At 46.0% G+C, this 20,074-nt stretch overlaps 1 protein-coding gene and 1 long non-coding RNA gene across 2 annotated transcripts in view; one reads left to right on the plus strand and one right to left on the minus strand.

The window, feature by feature from the left end:
* MYO16 (myosin XVI) overlaps nt 1–20,074 on the plus strand; it is a 519,851-nt gene that overhangs the window by 298,087 nt on the left and 201,690 nt on the right. The window contains exon 17 of the mRNA XM_086328670.1: nt 19,247–19,358. Within this exon, the coding sequence (XP_086184796.1) occupies nt 19,247–19,358 (112 nt within the window). The remainder of the gene's footprint in view (nt 1–19,246; nt 19,359–20,074) is intronic.
* On the minus strand, nt 908–13,433 carry LOC147362061 (uncharacterized). Its single transcript, XR_015137750.1, has 3 exons — nt 12,208–13,433; nt 7,380–7,695; nt 908–1,398 (listed from the first exon to the last, which is right to left on the minus strand). It is a non-coding gene; the product is annotated as an uncharacterized LOC147362061 (long non-coding RNA).

The raw sequence follows: 20,074 nt of genomic DNA on the forward strand, positions 1-20,074 counted from the left end.
CCAGAATCCACCCAGATGTGTTTCCATGTTGCTTGTCTGTGTCTATGGACGAGTTTTGTTTTTGTGGTGTTTCTTCCATTGAGGTAGCAGCCTTTGGGTTGTCTGGCTTTGTGTGACATCTAGGGCCAAAACCACGTTCTCCTTCCCACGTGGACCTCAGCCCCCTGGTTAACAGAAGAAACCAAAGTCCCTGTGAACGCTGAGGCTCAGGCCACAGCTGCCTCTGGGGAGCCGAGGAGCCGCTCCTTACTCAGGTTTCAGTTTGTCTGGTCCTCAGGGTCCCAGACGTGCACTTAGAGGTGCTCTTCACTGCTGATATATTCAGGTTGGTACGAAAGCAATTGTGATTGGATTTTAAATCATTATAACTCAGCTTAAGCACGTCTTTATTAATCAAAATAGGAACCATTACAGTGAACTTATTTTTACCAACAACAAATGTTTGCTTATTCCTGTAGCATAAAAATCTGTCCTTTGGGATTTGGCGAACTCTTGGAAAGCACTTCCTGCCTCCTGCTGGTCGTGGAGCCATTTTCCCTGCAAAAAGTTGTTGAGATGCTCAAAGAACCGGTATTCGGTTGGCGAGAGGTCAGGTGAAGATGGCGGACGAGGCAAAGCTTTTTAGCCCAGTCTGTGCAACTTTTGAAGCGCTGACTGTGCTGCATGCAGCCAGGCGTGGTCTCGGAGGAGAATTGGGCCCTTTCTGTTGACCAGTGCCAGCGTTGAGGTTTTCCATGCATCTCTTCGATTTGCTGAGCATACTTCTCAGATGTAACGGATTCATTACAATTCAGAAAAGTAGTGGCTCAGACTGGCAGCAGACCCCCAAACAGTGACCATGACCATTTTGGGGTGCAAGTTTGGCTTTGGGAAGTGCTTTGGAGCTTCTTCTCTGCCCACCCACTGAGCTGGCCATCACCAGGTTGTCATATAAAATCCACTTTTCATTGCACGTGACAATCAGATCGAGAAATGGTTCGCTGTTGTAACGTAGGATAAGAGATGACACTTCAAAACAACAGCTTTTTAAATTTTCAGTCAGCTCCTGAGACACCCACTAATCAAGCTTTTTCTCTTTTCCAATTTGTTTCAAATGCCAAGACCATAGAGTGGTCGACAGTGAGTTCTTGGGCAGCTTCTCGTGTAGCTGTAAGAGGACCAGCTTTGATGATGCTCTCAGCTGGCCGTTGTTAACTTCTGACGGCTGGCCACCATGCCCGGCATCTTCAAGGCTCTCCTCTCCTTTGCAAACCCCATCGCATTGTACGTTCGTTAGCAGTTCCCAGGCCAAATGCGTTCTTGATGTAGTGAGTTGTCTCCGCTGCTTAACAACCCATTTTGAACTCGAATAAAAAAACTCATTTGAATTTGCTAGTTGTCTAACATCGTTTCTATAGTCTAAAATAAATATAAACAACAAGTGATAAATCATTACCAGAAAAACAGTAAAGTGAGAAATGTGCATTAAAATGACGTATAACACAGCCACATTTATTTAAGAATATATTCTATTATCAAATGGCAAAGTTCAACAGTGCAAAATTGCAGTTTCTTTCGCACTAACCTAAAATATGGCCTTTTTGGAGGGATGAAGGGACTCTTCCTTCACTACAAATCTAGAGTGAATAGTGGCTTTAGGTTAAGACTTATGAGCAATCTATGTATGTAGACTGGATCGTGCTGACGTGTGTGTGTGTGTGTGTGTGTGTGTGTGTGTGACTGGACGCATGTTTATATGCACCCAAGAAATGCATATTACTAAATTTGATTGTAGCCAAATATTTGGACAGATTCTAAACATTTCTGTACTTATTTGGGGAATATTGTTAGAGCCAGCTAGTCCAGAGCTTTAGCTTTTAGGCAGATTAATCCAACTCTTTCAAGACAAGTGCTACAAACATCAATGTCAATAGAAGCCTCTGGGTGGCGTGACACAATAGTGACCCCATGCTGATGTTGACAAGTGGTTGGGTCACGCATAATATGGCACGTGTGTGCGTGTGTCCGGGTACAGAAGAGCGTGTCTTGGAATACTGCACTCTCCCACCTGTTTAAATATTTCACAGTAAACAGAACATCCTGCAGTGGCGACGGATCTATTTCTCAATCATCCCTTAGGTCCAGTGCGCTGGCTTCGTAAAATCACCTACATGTCGTACCTGTAAACCCTCACCAGGAAATCATTGCTTGCTGATAACCTTTGCAAAGTGCATTCGTAATAAAAAGAGACCCTGAACACTCAAAATGCACACATTTCCATGTGACTGAGGTGTACAAGATACTGAGGTATACTGGGTATAAATCTGATATCGTATCAAGGTGTTCTTCACAGTGAGTTCTTTAAAAATGAAATAAACTCAAGTATTTTGATCTATAGGGGCTTCCCAGGTGGCGCTAGTGGTAAAGAACCCACCTGCCAAGGCAGGAGACGTGAGAGATTCCAGTTCCGTCTCTGGGTCGGGAAGATCCCCTAGAGGGGGCACGGCGACCCACTCCAGTACTCTTGCCTGGAGGATCCCATGGACAGAGGAGCCTGGTGGGCTGTGGTCCATGGGGTTGCAAAGAGTCAGGCACGACTGAAGCGACTTAGCACACATGCACGCACATTTTGACCTGCGTTACACAGAAGAGAGTCTTTCCTTAATGTTCCCAGGAAGGATCACTGGCTGTGTGTTCTACCAGCCTCAAGCCCCCTCCCAGGATGCAGGACTGTCCTGGGGCCTCAGTGGGAGCCATGGCTGGAGATGCTCGGCACAGACACAGCTTCCGCAGAGGATGGGCTCTGTGCCGGGCTGGGCTGGGCTGGGGTCTGCTGCAGGAGTGGTTCTGCGTGATCTGCAGGAGTGAACCCATCTCAGGAATGCGGCAGCCAGAATGGGAGGTCACTGGAGGTCAGTGGCAGGAGACGGGACCTCAAGATAGACAGACAGGGACCCCCTGCCCCTCCATCTTTGAAAAGCTCCTACTGAGAACTCTATCCCATGTTCAGAAGACGCCCTTGGAAAGAGTAAGCCGCAGATACACTCGAAGGGGCCAGAAAATGGACAGCCATGCGCATTTGCCCTCTTATTTTCTTTAAAAATGTCTCCCAAACATTGATTGAATTGAAATGCCCCTTCCTGTAGATATTGGTATGAAAAGCTCACTGTGGCCACCAAAGTTCTAACTAATTCAAAATTAGCATAACATGTTTTACTGCTCTGGGTACTACAAACATATTTTCTTCCTTGTCTCAGAGCAAATTAATTTTGTTCAACTAACGTTGAATTTTCCTTCATATCTCGAAGTCAGTTTAATTATGCATAAATGCAGTAATCTGTTTTGTGTACTAACTGGCAGAAATAGACTGTGTTTTGAATCCGTAAAATAATCAATTCCTCACTTTCAAGGAATACCAGCATGGCTAAGAGGCCTGTGTTTCATGAAAAGTGCTTTGTTTTACCTCATCTTTGATTAGAGTTTTGTTTTGTTTTGTTTTTAATCCTTCATTATTGTTTCAAACAGTAACTCTATTATTTGACAATTTTTCTTTGTCTTACATCATAGAATTACAAGCACATTTCCTCTAAGTATCTGCTTTAGTTCGAAGTTCAATTCCCTTAGACGAGGGATTTTTTTTTTTTTATGTTTGAAGAACCCCCAAGATTATAAAGCCTCTTAGACAGTAGGCTGAGAAGGGCATTTACAGAATTGTTAACATTTGATCCTGTTGCTAATTGAAGTGCACACTGAGAGCTTCTGATCAAACCGATTGTTGATTGAAACATGAAGGAGTATTTCAGGATTCAGAACACCAAAATGTTCACCTTTTCAAATACTGGCTTGCCTCTCAGACTTGGCGGTTTACTCACTAAGTCCTGTCCAACTCTTGTGACCCCATGGACTGTAGCCCGCCAGGCTCCTCCGTCCATGGGATTCTCCAGGCAAGAATACTGGAGTGGGTTGCCATTGCCTTCTCCAGGGGATCTTCCCAACCCAGGGATCAAACCCGTGTCTGCTGCGTCGCCTCCATTGGCAGGTGGGTTCTTTACCAGTGAGCCACCTGGGAAGCCTAAGAAAGCGTGACTGGCATTAAATCAGACACCTGAAGATAACAGAGAATAAACTGATGCATAAACAAAGCTCAGATTATTTGCTGTGATGATATAAATGGTCATCTAGTGAAAGAAATGAAATTTTGGCCCCCAAAAGAAAAAGTACATGAACATTTTTATAAGCACCCATTGTCCGAGCATAAGCACTGCACTTTAGCATCAGATGTTGGGCAAATTAAATTATGGTTGATAAAATGTTGCCTTTAAATTTCTGCTTTAGCTACTCGAATATTATTTACAAGGCTCACATCGCAATATATGGAGGCTGCTGAAATGCAGTGTAACTTAGTAACATATCATTAAACTTCACAGCAATTTCCTGAACTAGGTCATTATAAGGATGCAGTGCACTTGTTTAAATGTAGCATCATCAACATTGTAAATGTCCTACTTTATCTGACCTTTTCAAATGGATCTTGATTTCTCTTTGGCTGATAGTGTGATTGATTCCATTTAGTGGAAGCTTTTCAATTTCAGCAGGAAGAGATTTCTTATCTGAAAACGGAGATTAGTGGGAAGTGAGAAGGAAATTTAGAGCTGTGAGCAAATCAGCTGATTAAGGTTAGAAGCCAGAGGAAGGAAAACAAAGCGCAGAACAGATGAAACATTAATGCTAGATATTTTTTCTTTGTACTCCACCTCCTCTGTTACCGCTGTGCTTGGGACAGGAACATCACTCCTGGAGAGGAGAGGAAAAAGAGAAAGAAAAAAGAAAGACCGAAAGAGGCCATGCCACCTGATTTTCAAATAAAGCTTTCCTAAAATCATCACTGCAGGGAAATAGGCAGTGATCACCCTCATTTTTTTTTTTTTTAATAATGACAGCTATGGTTTTTAACTTTTATTAGTTAATTTGTGTAAGTGAATCCTCTTGTTCTTTAGTCACTAAGTTGTGTCTGACTCTTACAATCCCATGGACTGCAGCCTGCCAGGCTGCTCTATCCATGGACTTTCCCAGGCAAGAAATACTAGAGTGGGTTGCCATGTCCTTCTCCAGGGATCTTCCTGACCCGGGATTGAACTCGCATCTCCTGCATTGGCAGGCTGATTCTTTACCGCTGAGCCACCTCGGAAACCATAATTTAATTCTGCCTTACTGTCCCCCCCCACCCCGCCCCTCAATTTTAAGTTGTATGTCTTCTAACAAATCAGAAGGGAATACCTACTGATTTAAATCTTCCTAGTTTTAGAGCCTTTTACTTTCAACAAAATTTGAGCGTTAAGGTTAACTCTTTGAAGGGTTAACTCTCTTTATATTTCACACCTGAAATATAAATACTAAAGTTGTTAGAAGCAGCAGATTCGGCAGAAAGAAGATACCAGAGAATGTTTATAATGTTTCTAGAATCTTTAAAGGAGAAGGCAATGGCACCCCACTCCAGTACTCTTGCCTGGAAAATCCCACACGACGGAGGAGCCTGCTAGGCTGCAGTCCATGGGGTCGCTAAGAGTCGGACATGACTGAGCCACTTCACTTTCACTTTTCACTTTCATGCATTGGAGAAGGAAATGGCAACCCACTCCAGTGTTCTTGCCTGGAGAATCCCAGGGATGGGGGAGCCTGGTGGGCTGCTGTCTATGGGGTCGCACAGAGTCGGACACGACTGAAGTGACTTAGCAGCAGCAACAGCAGCAGAATGTTTAAAGAATCCACAGTACCCAAAATCCATTTAAATTTATTTCTAAGGAAATGTGCAGTTTTGTACATATGAAAATTTAAAGTAAATCTGATAAGGAAGGTGTATCTGAGCTTCATCATATTTCTCTTTAAAGTGTTACTTATTAACATTTTCAAGAGTAGAATTGGTTTAGAAAACTATCATTATGTCTACAAAGAATGATACTACAGTGATGGTAGTAGTAATACTTGAAGAGTAATAGTTGAAGACCTGATTGCTGCTAGGTCACAGCATCATTTCATTTCCTCAGCACTGGAGAGGAAAGCTGAAGCAGAATGTTTACTATTGCTCTAGATGGATGAACATATGTAGGCATGGAAAACAGCCATGCCTACTGGCTTTGAAGGTTCCAGCATCCTTCTTTGGAAAAACTAGTTTTGAACTTTTTTTTACTTATTCTATACCTCTCGGCATAACTGGTGGCTTTTTAGTATTCTTGTGTAACTTCCTGGATTTCTCATATTGACATATCACAATTAGGCTATTGCATCTGGAGATAAAGAGATAAAGCACGTCATTCTCACCGTCAATGTTTTCAGAACTTTTGACTTTCAGTTAATTTTTAAGTGTCAGGGAATAATGGCAGTTAGGCAACATGCCTGGGCCTCTTCTGCAAATGTTCTTTTCTCACATAGAAGGATTTTGACCTAGAAACACAGTGCAACATTGGGGAGCTCACAGCGATCACTTGTCTGGACTTACTTGAGCACTTGGTTGAACTCAGTTGTTTCGGGAATAGTGTTTTGTTGTTACTAATAAGTAGTTCAAGTTTAGCATTCAGGTGGAAATATTGCAGTAGTTCAGAGAAGTTTTGAACTGAACTGAGAATATGTTAACATTTCATGTTGAGTGCTAAGGACTCAATTCCAATCATTTTTCCTTTAGATGATCTTGGCTCTGATTTTTTAAATTCTGTGTTATAATATTATACTGTATTTTTATATAATGTATTCTTTTATTGAAAATGTGTAGCACATTTGTAATCACAAGGACAGGTTCAACAAAAGTATTTTGCTAGAAAATACTCAAAACTAAGAGCAAAAAAGTACAATAGAATAGTAGGGCTCGGACTAGACATCTCATTCCCCATCCCCTTTTCTAGACATCATTAGGATCAGTTATGAGTTCAGGAGTATTTGTGTGTGTGAACAATTTTATTTAGCTTTTCAATGAGAATTGGTATTTATCAGAAAGAAAAACTGGGATATTTAGTTTAATTTATGAATCTCTCCTGGGATAACCAGTTCTAATATTTCACTTCTGAAATCTTCTAGTTGCACACTTAGCCTTGGGCAAGATTACTTTTTAATGCATTACCTGCACTTTAAGAAGGCATTGTGGTTGAGATTTTCCTGAACTTTATTTTTTAAATCTTCATGAGAGTTACAGACGTAGCATATTTTGACCTTACTCATTTTAACTTCTTTACAAAAATCCCAGCTTGCTGAAAAGGAGAGCCTGGTGTTTCTTATTCAGATGACAGAGACCCGCTATCATGGACGCTGTTCTGATGCCAGGGCAGTGAGCTTCTGCCCATGGGGGGGTGTCTTTCTGCCTGCTCTGGACATGCACTGTTTTCCAGAAAGGGTGCTATTTGTCTACTTACCTTATCCAGAAAGGCCAGCAAACTGATGAAGTGAGCTCTTTTTCTGTTTAGAAGTGTCCTGTTTTCTCAGTCTCCCCTCCCATCTACTTTCTCAGTCCTCCCTTCGGCCCTTCCTTGAAGAATTCAAAGCGGATGCATCGCCTCTGATCATGTACGTGCATGTCTGTCTCTCTTACCCGAAGCTCCTTTTCACTAGAACATTTCCCAGAGAAATTCTTCACTGTAGTATCACTGGGGTTTTCTTTGTTTTGGTTTTTTTTCTGATGAAAGAAGGACTGAGTTTTATGGTCTCGATTTCTCTCTTACTTTTGCCAACCTTTAATCAAAGAAAAAAGTGGAGTTTCTGTTCACTGCTTATGTATCAACCAGTTACCTATGGCCTCTCACAGGCATGTTGGAAACCTGCGGGGTATAAACAGAGCCAAGCAGGTGTGTCTGGAAAACCCAAAGACACATGGAAATGTTCAGGTGTGTGTGGAAACAATCTTACAGTCAGTACTGAGTTAGATTTTATAAGAATCTGAATCAGGAACATGGTTGTCATGATCTCTATCCAAAAAGAGTCAAATTGATGACCTATAAGTTGTAGATGTTAAATGAAAACTATTTACTATTTAAGTGTGTTAATGTGTGAATAAAGTGGGGAAGAATACATTTCTTTATGTATATCATATATGTCTGTGTGTGTATGTAATAGACATGTATATGCATGTGTGTGTTTGTGTGTGTATATATACACACACACATATACATATACACACACACACATATATTTGTTGTTTAGTCACTAAGTTGTGTCTGCCTCTTTTGAAACCCCGTGGACTGTAGCCTGCCAGGCTCCTCTGTCCATGGGATTCCCCAGGCAGAAATACTGGAATGGGTTGCCATTTCCTTCACCAGAGGGTCTTCCCAACCTGGGAATCAAACCCACATCCGCACTGGCATTGGATTCGTTATCGCTGAGCCCAGGGGAGCTCACACATATATACCTGATTGAGTTCACACAGACATGGAGGCTGAGGAGTCCCCAGTGCTGCGAGGGTGAGCTAAAGCCCCGGGAGAGGCAGTGGCTTGAGCTCCAATGCAAAAGCACTCAGGCTCAAGACCCAAGAAAAGCTGGTGTTTCAGATCTGGTCTGTAAAGACGAGAAGATAGTGTCCTGGTTGAAGACAGTGGGGCGAGGAGACTCCTCTTGCCTTTGGGAGGGTCAGCCTTTTTGTTCCATGAATCTTCCTGGGCGCATGGGTGTGGCTGGAAGAGAATCTGGGTGGCTGCTCCCAAGCGCAGATGGTCAATGTCACGGTGCCTGGTGGCCAGCTCCTGTGGGGCCCCCAGGAACAGGACAGAGGGAGGGGTTGATGAGCAGAGCAGTGTTGTGGGGAGGCTGGAAAACACGCACGAGGCTGTCATTAGGGGAAAGTTTCAGCTGAGTAGAGAGTTGACATGAGGCCAGTAAGACTTGGGAAGGTTGATCTGATGGGGGACTCGCCTGTACACTCAGGCTCTTCAGTCCAGAGGGACGGCTCCTTGGCATGCTCCCCCTGGTGGGATTCAAAGACTCGCCTGTGGTGGTCTCTTTGCTGACAAAGGTCCTTATAGTCAAAGCTATGGTTTTTACACGGAGAAGGCAATGGCACCCCACTCCAGTACTCTGCCCTGGAGAATCCCATGGACAGAGGAGCCTGGTAGGCTGCAGTCCATGGGGTCGCTCAGAGTCAGACACGACTGAGCGACTTCACTTTCACTTTTCACTTTCACGCATTAGAGAAGGAAATGGCAACCCACTCCAGTGTTCTTGCCTGGAGAATCCCAGGGACGGGGGAGCCTGGTGGGCTGCCGTCTATGGGGTCACACAGAGTCAGACACGACTGAAGCAACTTAGCGGCAGCAGCAGCATGGTTTTTCCACTGGTCATGTATGGATTTGAGAGTTGGACCATAACGAAGACTGAACACCAAAGAATTGATGCTTTTGAACTGTGGTGCTGGAGAAGACCCTTGAGTCTTGAGCAAGGAGATCCAACCAGTCCATCCTAAAGGAGATCAGTCCTGACTATTCATTGGCAGGACTGGTGCTGAAGCTGAGGCTCTAATACTTTGGCCACCTGATGTGAAGAACTGACTGATTGGAGAAGACCATGATGCTGGGAAAGATAGAAGGCAGGAGGAGAAGGGGACGACAGAGGATGAGATGGTTGGAGGGCATCACCGACTCGATGGACATGAGTTTGAGCAAAGTCTGGGAGATGGTGGAGGACAGGGAAGCTTGGCGAGCTGCAGTCTGTGGGGTCGCACAGCTGGACACGACTGAGCGGCTGAACCACAGCAGCCATCAGCGTGGCACTGTCACACGGGTAACCTTGCACAAACACCCGTGCAAGTCCACAGTGGGTCCCAGCACTGGAATCCCTGCATCAGCAGTAACCGTCCCTACACGCTCATGAGCGGGACTGTCACCTTCTGGAACACTTGCAGATGACCGGCGTTCCCATGCAGGTGTCAACCTCAGTCAGGATTTCAAACCCCAGGGTAGGTCTGAGTTATCCTTCACCACAGTGTTGTGGGTATGACCCTACACAAAGCTTTTTGGTGAGATTTCCCGAGGAGGACTTCTGCACCTGCTCAGCCTGGACGGAGCCAGATGAATACAGACGTACCTGCTGCCCCTCCCCACGTGCAGAACCTGAGCTGGTCTGCTGCGACCTGGACTTGGGTGAAGTATGGAGCCCCCCTACTCCACCCAGCAGATGCAGCTCCCCCAGGCCTTGGCGAGTTAAACAGGTTCATAAAGGCCAGACCCTGACCCTGGCTCTGATCGAAAATGTCCCTTTCTTCCCACCTCACTGAGTCATCCATATAATCACTACTGATCCTCTATGTCTGTGAGGAGGAAAGGACGCCCCTTCCGCTGGCAAGGAGGAGTCCCGTCCAGACAGAGGGCTGGGGACGGAGTGCAGCCTGGGGTTCGACCCCCAGATCCGTGTCCTGGACCCTTTGTGCTGGAGGCAGCTGCTCTGTTCTCGCGTCTCCACCTCTGTGTTCAAGAACTAAACGACTTTATGAGATGCACCAACCGCCCGCACCCCCACCCCCGTTGGAAAGATGGTGAGAGTTTAGAGTTTGTCCCACCAGATGTTTTGCAGAAATATTCTGACTGATGAGAAAAATATGGACAAACTATTCCGGGAATGTCACAAGACCCGAAGTCATTCTGAATGCGTAATTTATTAAACGGATTCTGTTCTTCTCCTAGGACCACGGGCAGGGTTTCCTCTCTCCAAACAAAACAGTTTGCGGCTAATAGATTAACATTTTCATTGGGGGAGATTTATGGATCTGAACCTGCGGTTAATTAAAAAAAAAAAATCTTATTCATATTCCATGGAGGGGGGATTTAAAATTGGTTAATACTTTCCAGATTGTTTTAAAACAGTCAAGAAAAGAATTTCCTTTGAGGAGCAGGGTGGGGGTGGGGGAGCAGGAAGGAGCGTGCTGCCATCTTCCTCCGTCAGCTGGTAAACAGGGCTGTCTTTGTTGATGCCGACTGTCTGGTTTGGGCCTTATCTGGTTTCTGCTTACATATTAAACTTCCCCAAGTAGAAGGCAGCTTTGCCCACGGTCAGAAGACATTGTTCTTCTGTTGTTTATGCGGCAGATCAAACACCAGCAAAAAATCGCCGTCTGTGGTCTGTGAGCCCCTGGTGAAGGGGCAGGCACGTGGTTTGAAGGAGGGACCCCCGTTACAGCGTTTCCACTGGAGGCTGCTCTCCCCATCTGTGCTGGGCACTCGTGTGGGCATAGAAGAGCCGTCCCCCGTCTGCTGAACCAAGAGGCCTGATGAGCATGGCCAGGGTGGCTGTTTCTGTTTGTTCTTGTGTTTTTAAATCAAGTCAGTTAATTTTTGAGATGTAATTGACATACAGCTTTGTGTGGTGAGCTTGGGCTTCCCTGGTGGCTCAGGCAGTAAAGAATCTGCCTGCAGGGTAGGAGACCCAGGTCCAATCCCTCGGTCAGGAAAGTCCCCTGGAGGAGGGCATGGCAACCCACTCCGGTATTCTTGCCTGGAAAATCCCATGAACAGAGGAGCCTGGCGGGCCACAGTCCATGGGGCTGCAAAGAGCCAGGCGCGACTGAGACTAACACCGCTGTGCCGGTTGAAGCTGGACAACGTGTTGGTTTGACACGTTTACACACTGACATAGGATGTGGCTCTAGTGCTATTTAGCACCTCTGTCACCTCCCGTAATCGTCATTTCTTTTTTGTGGGGATAACTATTAAGGTTTAGCAGAACTTGGACGCATATAGTACGCCTTGGTAGACTGATTCACAATGCTGCACATCACGTCTGCAGGACTCATTCACCCGCCAGTTGCAAGTTCACAGCTGTGCTGTGTCGGGCTGGGCTCTGAGAAGGGAGGTGCAGGTGCCCCGGGGGGTACCACACCCTTGAAATTCTTCTTCTTTTGCAAAAGGTCATTGTTTGATACTCGGATCAAATCGCTGCCGCCTTGAATTCCGTCCCCCTTGTCTCAGCGGTGCCATACCCTGGGGGATTAGCGATTTTAATTTGCCCCTCTACCCATAGGAAGTGTATTCCAGAATCTGTGTCCCTTTATGGCAAAGCAAAAGTTATCAATACACACACACACACCCCCTTCACTCACACACTCACAGGCATATACACACCACAGACACAAGCAAGATTTCTGCCCCACCTTAGAAGATGCGTTCCTGGAATACTATTCGTTGTCGCGACAGTCAACAGATTGGAACCATGGAACAGTTGATTAGAAATAGCATAAATCAACATTTCTTGTTACTGGCTTACCTTAAATTTAACTTGTAATGAAAACCTTCAGAGCCGAGTGGGATTTTGTGCCGTTCAGTTTAACACCTAGTCACCTGCTTTGCCATTATTTTTAATGTGAGTGAAAACAAAGTCATTTGTTTCTTTGGTACAGATGTGCTTTTCTCATCCTGATCTTCAAAAATGAGATTTATAAACTTAGTTGTTCGGAATAAATCACCATCATGTTTTGTATAAAAAGCAACAAAGGAGAGGGGAGATACCCAAGGAGCCTACCCCAAACAAACAAAACTCTTTCCTGGAACTAGGAAATGAGTTCATCCAGTCACAGGAGTGTGACTGAAATAGCCATTGCTATATCCCATTAGCGTCCAGGCAGCTAAAGCTCACTGGATCCCAATTCCCCAGTGATTTCCAGGGAACGGCTTTTGAAGACTGAGTGAGCTAGAGGGCTGCAGGGTGTGTGATCAGCTCACAGACAGTCTTCTGATTGGTTGGTGGTGAAGTGATCAGGAGCCAATGTCATCAACCTTCTGGTTTCAACCTGTCTGGGGTCTATATATAGAATAGAATATAGTTGTTGAGGGAAGAATATAGTTTACTTCTCCCAACTGGTGGGGGTTTCAGTATCTGCAAAACCGCTCAAGGACATGGCTAAAGAATAATGTCTATAGCTCTTCAGGAGGAACTAAAGGTCCTTGACTTTGTTTAATCATTAATCATTGTTTAATGATTATTGTGTTCAGTTGCTAAGTCGTGTCCAACTCTTCTCAACCCCATGGACTGCAGCATGCCAGACTTCCTTGTCCTTCACTATCTGCTGGAGTAGCTCAAACTCATGTCCATCGAGTCAGTGATGCCATCCAGCCATCTCATCCTCTGTCGCCCCCTTCTCCTCCTGCCCCCAATCTTTCCCAGCATCAGGGTCTTTTCCAGTGAGTCCACTGTTCACATCAGGTGACCAAAATACTGGAGCTTCAACTCTAGCATCAGTGATCCCAATAATTATTCGGGGTAGATTTCCTTTAAGATTGACTGGTTTGATCTTTGCTGTCCAAGGGCCTCTCCAGAGTCTTCTCCAGCACCACAGTTCGAAGGCATCAGTTCTCTGGCACTCTTTGCATAACGATCAAGCTATTATAATTTTGTCTTACTTGACTGCTTTCCTCTGTTTCTGCATGTTCTCATTTCTCTGATTAAGTTTATTCTTTGGAACGTGGGGAAGATCTAGGGAGCTAAACTTGCCCACAAACAAGAGGCAGGTGGAGGTTCAGGGGCATCTGTCCCTGGAAGGTCCCATGGGGTCCTGCTCAGTTACCAGCTACTCCATTTTGTTCCTGTAATACAGTATAGAGTTGAGACAGAATCGAATAATCATAAACTATGCTGTGGAATCTTAAAACCTTGTGAGACTTTGCATTCTGTTTAAAACCCATCCGTGTGTAATAGTAATTCCACGTCTCATTTTCCTTCGCCCACATTTTTAAGCCCAGTTGAAACTTGAGGAAGGTGCCTTGTGGTGCTGTTCAGCCTCTCCTCTCCTCCCAGCCCCTCGCAGGAGGGCTGAGAGGCACAGAGGGTGCTGTCCGTCGGCCAGGTGCGGGCTTGGAAATCTTAAACGCGCTTCAGTTCCCTCATATCACAAATGGGCACAACGATAGCTCTGCTTTTCAGGATCAATCTGAAGACGAATGGAAGTGCTTCTGGAACCTCCAGTGAAGTGTCTGACACGTGGTTTCAGTTCTCACCACCTTTCCTTTTGAGTCCAGTTAATCAGAGTATTAACCCACCAACTGTTTTTAACACGGCCCAGCCTCCATGTTACTGTCTTCTGCTCTGTGGCGGGACAACACCCGGAGCGTCCCCTGGTCTGTCCACCTTTTGAAAATAAAACAGCAACAGTTCCTGGTTCCACAAATGACACGTTGCTGATGTTTCTGTCTCTGGTCAGACATGTCCGCGTTGCCAAATGCTACTGTTCCGAGCTCTGTATGAGCTAAGAGGAGATGATACAAGCAGACTGTTTGAGCTATAAGTATATGGCTTTCAAGACATAAAAGATGCCATGAAAGACCCTGAAGATTGATATTCTAAGATCTGAATACTGGGAATTGTGTGTCAACTAAAAATGATGCACAGCGTGAGCTGTGAGTTATTATTTTGTGCAAAATGAGGACTCCAGTTGGGGAGAGAGCACCACAGCTCACTCTGAGAGGCTGCTCCAGAGAGGCACTGGGGAAGGTCCAAATGTGAGATTTTGCTGAAGGGGGAGCTCAATGCAATCAAGCGCCTACTTTACAAAAACTTTTCTGCTAGTCACGAGGAGCTGATGTCACCACAAAGGGATTCAGTGTGCTTCAACATCTGAGGAGATGCGAGGATTAGGATCACAAAATCAGTTCCTGAAAACATCTATCCATCTGAAGACGTCTTCCACCAGTTTCCTTGGAGCACAGAGTGCCTCCCTCTCCTCCCTGAATTCCCCGCGGGGGTGTCGAAGGTGCGCAGCTGCAGCAGTACAGGGTCCGATCTCCGCAGAGGCAGATGGCAGAGGCCCTTGTGGTCATCGCTGTTCAGTTGCCGACAAGTGCTCTTGGCACCTGCCAACCTGTCGTTGACGTGTGGGACCGTCAATGGATAGGTGACAGAGTCCGAAGCTATCAGACAAAACACTTGCACAGATTCGTCCGGGTGGGTCTCAGCCACGGTGCTGAGATCGGGGGAAAGCATCAACGCAGCCTGGCTCGTCTGCAGGGACGTCGGTCAGCCGTGGCCCACGGTCATTCCTGCCTCTGTTCATGTGTTAAAACCGCGTGGAAACACACATGTGATTGTCAACCTTCAAGTGACTCACACTGGGGGAGAAAATGATCAGGAGTGAACATTTGATCTCTTTATCTGTTTATTACTTTTATCTATTGGCGAACAGACAAGTGTATTTTACAGTTTAAAATATTCTACATGCTTAATAGCGTGTGTTGTAATTTCTCAAAATGTTCCGTATTTCGTTTGACTTAGTTATGTATCTTATTAAAGAGGTTCATTAATGACCGAGCACACTGAAAAAGCCCTCCACACATGCAAGATACATTTTTTTCCAGGAAATACTCCTATTCTATGTGTACCTTGCGATCTGAGTTTAGAAAGCATATCACACATAGTGTCGTATTTAATTAACATAAAGTCATCATGAAGGACAAATGAATTTATTTTAATTTCACATTTAACCTACTTTTATTCCATTTTATGGATAATAAAAGTTTAAAATGCCATCAGAAAGGGTCAGACAGAGCTCTGCTGCGTTCTTGGGCGCAGTGTTCTGCCAGGCGTACTTCTCCAGGATTTTCCTGCCTGTGTGACCTTGTCGTTCCCTTGCTCGGTCGTGCCGACTCTTGCGACCCCGTGGACTGCGGCACACCGGCTTCCCTGTCCGTCACCGTCTCCTGGAGCTGCTCTAGCTCCTGCCGTATGTGCGGTTTCATTATTAAATGATTTCAAAGGGAAAAAACGTGCTTTTAATGTCTAAAATGTAGACATTTGATTTTTTTTTTTTTTCCTGATACTCACCTTCCCACTTTAAGATAGAGTTTGGCTGTTAAGTAAAGACCTGTATTTCTAGTGAAATCAACCTTGGCCTTACTGAAAAGTAGAAGGATTGTAAAGTTTGTATAGAAGACATTGAAATCTAGTTGTTGTGTTTTTTTTTGCATTGTCCTCATACCAACAAGTTTTCTGATTATCGAGGAAAACACAGACAGTCTTCAAGCATCATTCCTGCCATCAGGTCAGCTGCCCTGGAAAACCCCCAATTTTGATCTGGTTTCTCATGAGCCATTACAGATTTAATAGCCCTGTCTAAATTACCCAGATTAATTCCAATGGTTCCTTCTGCCTAGAATTTAACTGCTTCATGGAGTAGGTCAGAGCTGCCGTAAATCCCCACCATAAAGACACACGAAGTGGGAGATGCTGAGGTATAAAGAAATACTGAATTCTACATAGGTGGAGTTCATTAACTGATTAACTTGCAAGAATGTGGAAAGGAACCGTGATGTTTTGCATATTTGACTCTGTAATGTTAATGAGAGCTAATTGTTCTTTACAAGATGTCAAATAACCACTCTGAATGGAATTCTATCCTATGTTACAAGCAGAAAAGAAAAGATGACACCAGCAAAGATGGATGGAAAACTTCCGTAAGAACAGGAAGAATTAAGACTGGTTACAGCTTCTAGAATTTTGTGAATTTTAGGCCAGACGGCTCTGACCATCCTAACTCAACCCCTTGCTAGCATGGTAGACCATGACCTTTTCCTTTTGGTGCAAGACCCCAACCCCCAGCTCACCTATCCTCGGAGAAAGAGAGAGCCCCGCTGAAGCTGGCCAGCAGCTCCCTGGGGTCCTCAGCTGCTTCACTAAACCTCCTGTGTCTCCCTGCTTGGCTCCATGCCTGCTGAGTCACTTCAGTCATATATGACTCTCTGTGGCCCTATGAACTGTAGCCCATCAGGCTCCTCTGTCCATGGGTTTCCCAGGCAAGAATACTGGAGTGGGTTGCCATTCCCTCCTCCAGGGGACTTTCCTCACCCAGGGATCGAACCCACCTCTCCTGTGTCTCCTGCATAGGCAGGTGGGTTCTTTACCACTAGCACCACCTGGGAAGCCCTCTGCTTGACCACAGTGTCCCTTGTCCACAGCCAGTGTCTTAGATTCTCAGCCCATTCCTCAAATCCGCTTTGCCTCATCATCTACGTTCCGTCCTAGAGAAACTGAGGCCATAAGCAGGGGTCCCTCTACTCCCTGAGATGTCCAGCCACCGGCCGGTATTCATCGCCTGACCCAAATATGGGGAGGGCAGCATCCTTCCACTGGGCCGAGGGGCACCGAGTCCAGACCCTCTCCTTCCTCCTCCGTCTTTTCGTTTCCTCCAGTCTTAATGTGCTTCTGCCTCACCATAGAAGCCTCCTGAGGTCTCCCCACTCCCCACCCCATCTGGTGGGCTGTTTCACTTTGACCCCCATCCCAGCCAAGGTCAAGGGCAGAGAAGGCCTTTTAGACCCCTCGTCGACACCGACAGAGTCTGCACCTGCCTGCTGTCACCCCCTCCCCTTGCCCTTACGCTCTCTTCTCATCAGCTCTGTCTTCATCCGTAAAATGTGGGCACCTTCTTTCCAGGGCGCTCATCCACTCCTGTGATTTTAGTCATCTTCGTGTTGACGACTTCCAGGGCTTATTTTCTGGACTTTTCTGAATTTCAGATCCTTCTAGCCGATTATTTCTTGGAACACCACATGAACTTCTAGCAAGTAATTCAAAGTGAACAAACACAGCCATGATAAACTCTGTCTTCCTCTCTCAAGAACACACTCCTCCTCTCGAGATGCCCCCCTGACTGACTGAGGCCCACTCCACCCCGCTTCCCCACAGGGAAACTTACAAAGCGCCATCGACACGTCGCCCCCACGGACCCCGTGAACAGCCAGCGCTCCTCTCGCCCACCTGCCTCTCCATCTCCTCCACTTCTCTTCACTGCTGGTCTCTCCCTAGACCTGCCGGCTCATTTCTTTGCCTCATCTCTTCCCAGGCCTTCCTCGTAGCTCAGTTGGTGAAGAATCTGCCTGCAATGCAGGAGATCCAGGTTGGGAAGATCCCCTGGAGAAGGGCATGGCAACCCACTCCATTATTCTTGCCTGGAGAATCCCATGGACAGAGGAGCCTGGTGGGCTGCAGTCCCTGGGGCTGCAAAGAGTCACACACGACTGGGCGACTGAACTACTACAGCTGCTGAGTGCTAATTCCAGGCCACCTCACTGGCTGCGGGGAAATCCCTGCTGAACCGCCAGGCTTTCTTTGCTTCAAGACCCTGGGCACAGCCTCACTTCCACGCCACCATGGAGACTCTTCTGCAGGACCCTGGGCACAGCCTCACTTCCACGCCACCATGGAGACTCTTCTGCAGGACACACGGGGCCCTGGCTCCTTGTCTGGCCTCACCACCCTCCGCCCCTCTCCCCAGAGGCTCCAACTGTGCCGAACAACGCAAGTTTCCAACACACACGTCACATATGATCCTGCCTGTGCGCCTTCGCGCGTGGTGCCAGTTATTCTGAGGATCACCCTGGATCTCGGATTTGCCTGGGCGATCCTCACTCAAACGTCAGCTCTTGAAACCGAAGCCTCGTCCTGGCCTGCAGCCTTTCCCCCGGTTCCCTTTCTGCACTCCGCAAACAGGCCGAGGCCTTCTCTGTTACTCTGCTTCCGTGTTGCATCCCAGCCGTGTTTTTCCCTTGCCTCTGCCTGTGGACACACCGTGTGTGCTCTTGGGCCTCCAAGGATAAGCTCTTTGTATCCTCAAGGGTTAGTGTTGTGTATTTGGTGGGCGAGTCCTTTGTGCTTAGGGCTTCCCTGGTGGCTCAGACGGTAAAGCATCTGCCTGCAACGTGGGAGGACTGGGTTCGATCCTGGGTCGGGAAGATCCCCTGGAGAAGGAAATGGCAACTCACTCCAGTGTTCTTGCCTGGAGAATCTCATGGACAGAGGAGCCTAGCAGGCTCCAGTCCATGCTGTTGCAAAGAGTCAGACACGACTGAGCAATGAACACTGTCAACTTCTTTTTTCCTTTTTGTGCTCTTTGAACGAAAGGAATAAATCCATGAATTAATCATCCACCTCATAATTAAAAGATATTGATGAGAAGAAATCGTAGATTGCTCTCAGTTTAAAATCTTGACTACAAATATGAATTACAAAGCGTGCGGTAGAATCTGCTAGATTTCTATATGAAATACACAAAGTACTCATGACCTTCTCTGAGGAGGGGAGCCACTCAAGTGAGAACCAAGGAAAGCAGTGTAAATATGTTCTGGTACAACAAGAACCTTCCTTCCTTGCTTCCGGAAACAGCATGTGCTCTTAGGGACCAAAGCCGTATAAATACCACAGGGACACAGTGTCCAGGTGATGTCCATTATTCTGGAGACCAGACATGGCTGAAGTGACTTCACCGCTGGGGTTTGTTGACAAGCCAAGCCATAAAACTGTGTGCTTTTCCTCCTCACAGGTATTTGCGCCAGACCCTTAGAGAAGATATATCAGCAGCAGAGCATTCTCTGAACAGGGAGAAATTTGCTGTTTTGAAACAAGCCCTCAATGTAATTGGCTTCAGTAACTTGGTGAGTCATGCGGTTAAATATTCCACTGAGGAAATCAACCCTCTCTGCTAGTTTGTAAAAGTTATTCATTCAGAAACATTCCTCTGCCTCGTGGAGCTTGCATGCTAGTGGGAGAGAGCCGTGAGCAAACATCACGCCCAGGGCCACAGGGTACCGTGAAGATGGGCTGCCATCTTCAAGAAGGTGCTTGAGACCTTTTCCCACAGGGACCACATGAGCAAAACAGATAAGAACTGGGCACTGGCTGACTCCAGAAAAATGGCAGACAGAAGGGACTGTCTGCTTCCAAGTACCACTTGGGAGAGTAATCTAATCACTCGATTAAACTATATTCTTGAACGCTATGCTTTTTTTTTTAATTCTTAAAGAATTATCAAATACCTCCAAAGCTGAAACGTACTATTTAAAGTGCATACACCCGCTGATACACAATGGAAATTTCCATGATCTCAGAAATGTTCCAGATTTCACCTACAGTATGGCAGTCACTGGCCACTTGGGGTTGCTGGGCACGGTAGAGGAGGCTGAGGTAGATTGAGGACATGGATTTTTAACTTTTTTTAAAAAATTCTTATTAGTTTAAACTGACACGGTCTTGCATGGTTAGTGTTCACTGAATTGAATAACACAGGTCTAGAGAACAAGAGATGTGAAGTGTGCTCAGTCATTTCAGTCGGGTTCGACTGTGTGCAACCCCATGGACTGTAGCCCCCCAG

Source organism: Bos grunniens, chromosome 12 (genome assembly GCF_055505025.1).
Source record: "Bos grunniens cultivar Pamir isolate PY7600 chromosome 12, Bosgru_T2T1.0, whole genome shotgun sequence".
Classification (NCBI taxonomy): domain Eukaryota; kingdom Metazoa; phylum Chordata; class Mammalia; order Artiodactyla; family Bovidae; genus Bos; species Bos grunniens.